Here is an 8019-nt window from a genome sequence, read left to right as displayed (position 1 = left end):
ATTTTGTCTGTTTACCAAAATATATTCAAGTTACAGTTAAATAAGGAATATGGGCTTAAAGTGCAGTCTCTCAGCTTTAATTTGAGGGTACTCCCAACCAAATTGGAGGAAGGGTTTAGGAATTGCAGCTCTTTAACATGTAGCCCACTCTCTTTCAAGGTACCAAAAGTAACTCGTTAAGTTTAATTGGGCTATTCCTTCATTATTTCTTCAACAATTGAGCAGGTAAAAGGTCTAGAGTTGATTCCAGGTATGGCATTCGCATTTGGAAGCTGTTGCTGTGAACCCATAACATTCGGTCAAAGAAGCTCTCAATGCAAGTGAAACAGGCCATCCTTAGGATCCCCCCCAAAAAATCTATTGGAGCGATAGCAGGAAGATTAGGAGTAGCCAAAAAAAGAACACACTGGTGTGCTCTGCAACACAAAAAAGCGTTACCACCACATCATCTTTAAAACACAGTGGAGGCAGTGTGATGGCATGGGCATGCATGGCTTCCAGTGGCACTGGGTCACTAGTGTTTATTGATGATGTGACAGAAGACAGAAGCAGCCGGATGAATTCTGTAGTATATAGGGATATATTGTCTGTTCAGATTCAGACAAATTCAGCAAAGTTGATTGGACGGCGCTTCACTTTACAGATGGACAATGACCCAAAACATACTGTGAAAGCAACCCAAGAGTTTTTTTAAAGTCAAATAAGTGAAATGTTCTGCAGTGGCCGAGTCAATCAATTGATCTCAACCTGATTAAGCATGCATTTCACTTTCTGAGGACAAAACGTAAGGCAGAAAGGCCCACGAACAAACAACAACTGAAGACAGCTGCAGTAAAGGCTTGGAAAAGCATCACAAAGGAGGAAACCCAACGTTTGGTGATGTCCATGCGTTCCAGACTTAAAGCAGTCATTGCCTGCAAAGGATTTTCGACAAAGTATTAAAAATGAACATTTTATTTTATGATTGTGTTAATTCATCCAATTACATTTGAGCCTCTGAAATAAGGGGACTGTGTATAAAAATGGTTGCAATTCCTAAATGTTTCATACAATGATTTTGCTCAACCTCTTTGAATTAAAGCTGAAAGTCTGCACTTCAATTGCATCTCGGGTGATTAATTTCAAATCCATTTTGGTGGCATACAGAACCATAATTATGAACATTTTGTCAGTGTCAAAATATTTAATATGGGGGGGGGGGGGGGTTAAGAACTAAAACCTTAATATAATGTAATCATCCAATGGTCTAATATCTCAATGTTATTCTCAATGTGTGTCAGAGATTTCATACCACAGTGCTGGAAACAGCAACAGAGCACTCAGTGTGTTTGTGATGTGTGTGTGTGTGTGTGTGTGTGCATGTGTGTTTGGCACATGCCTGTGTGCATGATGTGTGTGTGTGTGTGTGTAATGATATGAATAATGCAGAGCATGCCTGTAGGAGCGTGAGGGCCAGGAGCAGGGCAGATGGTCGCCTGCTGATAGGACAAAATCCAGGCAGCAGCATTCTCCAGAGAGCTTGTTTTATACATACACACGCTCTCATTTTCCTGCAGTCTCTCTCACTCATTCACACTTGCTTGTTTCCCACTTCGTGTATTTCCCTGTCTGTCTAATTTAACCACACACCTCTTCTCTTTCCCCCATAACTCTTTCCTGTGAATGTATGCATACAAACAATACTGCCCTATTCTCTACTCTTAATAAACTGTGGACATTTTTAAGTTTTTAAAAGATGCAGTCCAGAAATTAGACTGTAATTGTGAAAGTGGTCCTCATAAGTCAAAATGGGTCCCTGTCTTATGTCTAACTGTCTACTACATCCCCAATTTTGCATTGTTACAACCGTTCTTTCCATTTTGTGCAATTCGCTACATTTCATGAATTTAATTTGTAACATGATACAAATTGTCCTTTAGATCATGAATTGCGTCATTAGGTAACTATGTTGTGTTAGTAGGCAGAGACTTCAGTGCCGGTATAACTTGAGTGTAGATCCCATATGCATATGTATATATATATATATATACTTTGATAGTAAGTTAATAGACTTTGTACTAGACAAGGATATAAAAAATTGCGAAAGCCAGAAGATGAGATCATCTTTTACAGAAAGGTATGTGCTTAGTTCCAAAAACAGCAGCAAATAGGACGAACAACCGAACTCAACCTACAGCTGTACACAGAATGTCCACGAGATGGCACTGTGAGACTGTTACCGATGTTGACCGGGTAGCACAACAGTTTTGTTTTGGGGGGTTTCTGAGCAAGCAAGACCATAGATTGTGAAATACATGACACAATGAAGCGTGTATGTAAAATATTGTAAACAAATCAGATTGTTTTTGACGTTAAATACTCCATTATTACTACTAATAAGCCTACATCACCCCATAACATAATCGGAAATAATGTGCACACGATGGCCATTGGCAGTATTAAAAAGTAAAATGACCTTTAATGTACAGGCCCAAAATATTTACTGGGGAATACCACCGACGGCCCCAGTAAATTAGGCCATAATAAAGAGAAACGTACTAAAGGAATTGCCAATGGAAAGATTCTATAACGATTTTATGTTTGTGTTATGTCGAATTTGTATCCAATTAAATTATTTTATACAACTTATTTACAGAATATAGTATCTAACCCTGTATAACATAGAGTGACTAGGGCAATATTTAGTCGAAACACGACCGCTAGTTTAGTCAAGCATAGCTCGGAACGGTGTTTGGACTCCAGGTCACAGGTTCGCAAGATCGCATAAAATTCTGTAATTACAGCATATTTTATTTGTAATTTTATACAATGCAATGTTTATGCATTTCATGAATTTGCGTCTTCTTAAAATTAGCTAATCGTCTATTTTACATAAAGTCTAAAACCAAATGTAACTGTTGAATGGTTATGACGTTCACAATTGTTTTAAATGTATACACAGCATGGATATCAATTATAGACACACAAATTACGTCAAATAACAATATTATTGTTAGTATAAATATTATTTCACAGGCTACTTTTAACGACACGATTTCTTTCCTTAAGAAAATATCTGCAAATCAGCGTTGATAAACCGTTATCAGAAACCGCTGAAGGACATTCCGCGTAACCGAAGCAGATTGATACAATTCATAATTACAATGCATGTACGCGCGCTGAGGATTGTAGCGACCATAAATATATAAAGCAGGGTTATAGGCTATTTGTGGTAGCGACAGCGTAGTGCTTTGCAGGCCGGATCCATTCGTTAAGCTAAGACATTTTGGCTATGAGAAGAATACAAAAGGATTATAAAAACAAATACATTTTAATGACAAAAAAGCATAATATAGAAATTGTGCAATTTTTGTTTTCTTTTCCCCTTCAGTTCAGAATCACAGGTTTGGGGTCAATTCAGAATGCGTATAAACTAAAATCAAGTCCAATCTTTGAAGTCTGAATTAGAATTGTAACGAAACAAATATTTACAATTTAAAGTGATTGACAGGAAATACAAGTCATGTAATTGATTACCATCAAGTGTTAAAGGTATTGAATGTCTATGTATATGCAATTTGCATTTTCCAATAACGCATTTTAAATTAGGATTGCTTTTTATGCATCAGCGGAAGAGGATCCACGTGTCAATAAACAGCCTGAAACATATATATTTTGGTTTGTAATGTTGAGTGAAATTGTCTCAGTTTAGTGCCATTGGGCCAGGTGTGTAGAAAGAATTTCCAATCAATAATCAAAAAATCGATTCGTGGTTGCAAAACGCTATTTCTAACGTAATATCATTACATTTCCTTGCCTAAACAATATCCTTATTTTTATATTTTGTTAGGACGATACATTGAAGTAAATAACAAAAATATATAATTCTATTCAAACCAATTTGATTTACAAAGATTTGTCATACCAATGCTATTTCTCTTAAGTAGCTAGGCCTATGTGAAGAATTTTACATTAATTGCATTCAGTTTAATTTCAATTCTGAATATGCATATTCCTGACCTTCATAACCAAATCAAATTCTTGAAATTACAAAAAAAAAAACATGTTGACTCCGTGGTTTTGAATTTAGTCCAATAATTGCCAGAGTTGACCCCAACACTGCATGCTGTCAGATATATCACGAGTTGAGTGGCACAAGAGCACGTGCACGTGTTTGTGCTTTGGCACTAGTATGACAAGAGGAAATTCAACAAACAAACAAATATACAAAGCCATACAAAAACAAATAAAGTTACATCCCACGAACAATTCTTCTTAGTAATTAATCATTGTATAGATTAATTCGAGCCATTGTAGACAGAGCTGGTACAGATTCCGTTATTTTCTTCTTACGAAACAAGGCAAAGGGCAGGCTTCAGTGATATGGTATGATTCTTACAGTCTCGGTCTTTCTGGTCACAGTATTTTGGAAACACATAGTTACTGGAAATAAATATACAAATACAACACATACTGTAGAAAGGCGCGCAGATCAGTCACATGTAGATTCACATGATGATGGGCATGACAAAGTGTCAAAAGAAAATGAATACATTTTTCATGGTTCTTTTGACCCCACGGTGTGTGCCTCATAAAGGCAAAGCCTACACAGGCCACAATTATTATTACTGTATTATTATTATTATTGTTGTTGTTATTATTATTATTATCATAATCACCACTGTTATTTAGTAATAATATATGCTATTTGAGAAATGAATATAGGCATACATACATTTTATTTAGATTAGTGTGGGGGCGATAGTATAATAGATTATTTGGATACAATCTGACCGCATATATAACTGACAAAACCCATTTCAATATAATCCCATGTCTTATGACCCTGAAAATAAACAATATAACCTAAACCAAAGTTCTGTTGTAGAAATATCATAATAATAATAATATTAACAACAACAACAGAAGGCCATTATAATAATACCTTCATTATAACAATAACAATGGGGTTAATAGACCTAGCAATAATAATAAATGCTGGTGATGGCACTGGCTTGTAGGTGCAGCAGGTGTACTGAGCCTCGACCATGTTAAACCCCTGTTGCTTTTGTTATGACGGAAAGATGGCGTTTATTTAGCGACAGTCGACTGCGACTTTTATGCTTCCCGCGGGTAGCTCGTGCACACAGCCTATGGGCCTACCGTCTTTTTTTTTAACACACACGCTTCGATATATTGGTACTTTGACCATAAAATCGATTTGATGTCAATAATATTGAGCCTATTTTTGGTTAGTACAAAAACCAACCACGATCCATGTAGCCTATATTGCGCCTAGCATCTCCACTGCATGAAAACTCCATAGCTATTCCTGTGTCTGGGATGTAGGCTAGTGCTTGGGTTCCAACACTCGGTATTCCCACTGTGTTCCATAGGTCCAAAAATTTGCACTGGCTGTGTTCCAATGCTATTTATTCCGGCACAGAGAAACATATAGGGGGACATTCCTTTAGTTGTCAGAGTGGTTATAACGGATTTTCTGGTCATTGCACCGGGGTTTGTGCGCCGTGGTGAGGTGGTGTGTCCCCATACATGTCCTCGGTTCCCGGTAACTGTCCTCCGATGGGCGTCATCCTCTTCTCCTTCTGCCGCCTGTTACAAAACCAAACCCTCACCACCTCCTTCTCTAGCTGTAAGCTATCTGCTATGGAGGTGATCTCCGTGGCGCCAGGTTTTGGACTTTTAAGAAAATGGCTCTCCAAAGCCCCCTTGACACCCACCTCGATGGAGGTCCTCTTTTTCCTCTTTCTCCCCTGCGCCGCGATCTTATCCAGGCTTGTAGGGCTCCCCGAGGTGGAATCCGCCTCCTCCAGCCACTTGTTAAGCAGTGGTTTGAGTTTACACATGTTTTTGAAGCTTAGTTGAAGTGCCTCGAACCTGCAGATAGTGGTCTGGGAAAAAACGTTTCCATAGAGGGTCCCTAGCGCCAGCCCCACGTCAGCTTGGGTAAAGCCCAGTTTGATGCGCCGTTGCTTAAACTGCTTGGCAAACTGCTCCAAGTCGTCCGAGGTCGGTGTGTCCTCATCCGAGTGGTCAGGGTGTCCTCCGTGCTGGTGGTGTGAGAGGGACGACTGCCCCCCGCCTCCATGCTCGCTTAGATGTGGGCTGTGGCTGTGGTGGTCTTCATCCCGCAGGGAGTGGTGGTGCATCTGCTCTGGTCCCCCCAGGCCGAAACCAGACTGGGAGTACACCAGGCTCTGGCCGTCAGACGTTGCCATACCTGGGATGTGAGTGGTGGCCGTGCTTGTTCGCCATGCCCTGGCGTCGTGGTGTGTTTGGTGCGCTAAGTGAGGGTGTCGCTGCTGTTGCTGCAGACTAGCGGAATTCTGCAGCTCCTCCCGGTCGCTTTGCAGAATGGGTTTCACGTCCTGGTCTCCGAGGGGACTCGATGGCCACGGAGCCCCGTCCCCGTGCGACAGAGCCGTGATCCACTGGTGCGCGTGGCTGAGCGGATGACCGCTGCCAGGTAGCGTGTAGTCGTTCTGTAGCAGGGTGTGCGCGTCCCTGTACGCCGTTGCCTGCTGCATGCTCCCGGACTCCGAGTGCGGCGGCGGCGCGCTGCTGGGGGTAGTCAGGACGCTGTAGTGGTTGGACGCTGCGGTCGCCATAACTCTCGGAGCCGGAGTGATAGCTCTCTCGTTAAAAGAGCTGCCTTTGACAGTTACTATTTTCCGCCACGGGGCAGCGAGGATTCTCTCTCGATCTCCCGGGAACCGTGCCAAGGGGACGCAGAGGCGCGCACCTGAGGTCCGCCTCGCTCCGCTCTTTATTGGCCAAGAACGGTTGACAGATGTGGTTACCCCTGACAGCACCCCGCTCATTGGTCACGGGAGATTCGATAGAAGCCCCTATCACTCTCCCCAACAATACCGGCAGTCCTGCTGCAGACTACAGAGCAGAGTGAAAAGCTGGGTTCGACCCAAAAACACCGTACAGACTTTAATCTTAGTGGGAAAAAACGAGTAAATCCACATTACCTAAAAAACTTTTACATATTAGGTTTTATTGGTGTCATTTACCCTGAGTTTGAATATTTTTGTGAGAAACATCCCAAACTTCATGCGAATAAGTATGGGCTATGTATGGTAAATATTTACTCTTTATTAGGCTATGTATATAGACTGAATTTTGGCCTATTCACCAAAAATGTATAATATTTTACATTTAAATAAAAACACTTTACATGGTTTCAATTTGAGAAATTCCACGTTTTGGTTGGCCTATATTTACGGATTCTTGAGTTAAGACCGGTGGGATATTAACTGTTACGGACCCTCCAGCTGCCTCACTCCTCGCGACGCTGTCCAAAGAGAAGAGGCGCATTTTCCCGGGCCTCTGCCCCGTTGCCATAGCAAGCGCAGTGAATGGAACAACTACGCCCACGTCACAGCTGCATTCGCCTCTTCTTTTCGTTCCATTCCAAAGGGCCCATTCGAGCGGCTCCCTCGGCCGACGGGACAAATAAAAAGAGGCAAGCGAAGAGGGCACCTCGGGGCCAAGGATGGAGGGGCGAATAAATATCCTCTCTAACCGACTGGCGAGCCACGATGCCCCTGTATTCTGTGCTTGTTTGCTAAACTTTGAAATTCATGCGCCCACACCGGCACGATGGCCGTTTTGTCGTGGGAATCAATGTCTAAACAATAACTAGCCCCCATAACCTACAAAAGTAGCCTGTTAGTTCAATCAAATTAAAACAAATAAATACAAAGAATCAAGTCAAACACCTGTGCTCGACAGTTTTTTATAAACACCGCAGGGGATAGTGTAGTATACATAAAAGAATGCTGGGCATTTCATTTGTGGTTATGTTGGGACTAACAATATAATTTTGCATTCATAACATGGGTGAGTAGTAGTGTCTATTTTGGGATATTATGGTACACTTGCAATAATAAACTGTGTAGGTACTATCAACAGTATATCAATAATTACAAATCTTGACATATAGCCTACACCTTTGTTTTGTACTCGAAACTTGAAAACATGCGAAATAGCTTAGGAATTAACGTCATTATG

General features: G+C 41.2%; 1 protein-coding gene across 1 annotated transcript; it reads right to left on the bottom strand.

Moving 5' to 3' along the window:
- Positions 1-2066: 2066 nt before the first annotated feature.
- pou3f2a (POU class 3 homeobox 2a) lies at positions 2067-6753 on the bottom strand. Its single transcript, XM_010882360.4, has one exon. The coding sequence runs from the start codon at positions 6606-6608 to the stop codon at positions 5484-5486; it is 1125 nt and encodes a 374-aa protein (XP_010880662.1). The 5' UTR covers positions 6609-6753; the 3' UTR covers positions 2067-5483.
- Positions 6754-8019: the final 1266 nt, after the last annotated feature.

The sequence above is a fragment of the Esox lucius genome, chromosome 18 (genome assembly GCF_011004845.1).
Source record: "Esox lucius isolate fEsoLuc1 chromosome 18, fEsoLuc1.pri, whole genome shotgun sequence".
In the NCBI taxonomy this organism is placed as follows: domain Eukaryota; kingdom Metazoa; phylum Chordata; class Actinopteri; order Esociformes; family Esocidae; genus Esox; species Esox lucius.
This window is presented reverse-complemented; position numbering and strand designations above follow the sequence as displayed.

Excerpts from the sequence above, each read along its gene's own strand:
- pou3f2a (XM_010882360.4), bottom strand. The coding sequence starts at position 6,608 with ATGGCGACCGCAGCGTCCAACCACTACAGCGTCCTGACTACCCCCAGC.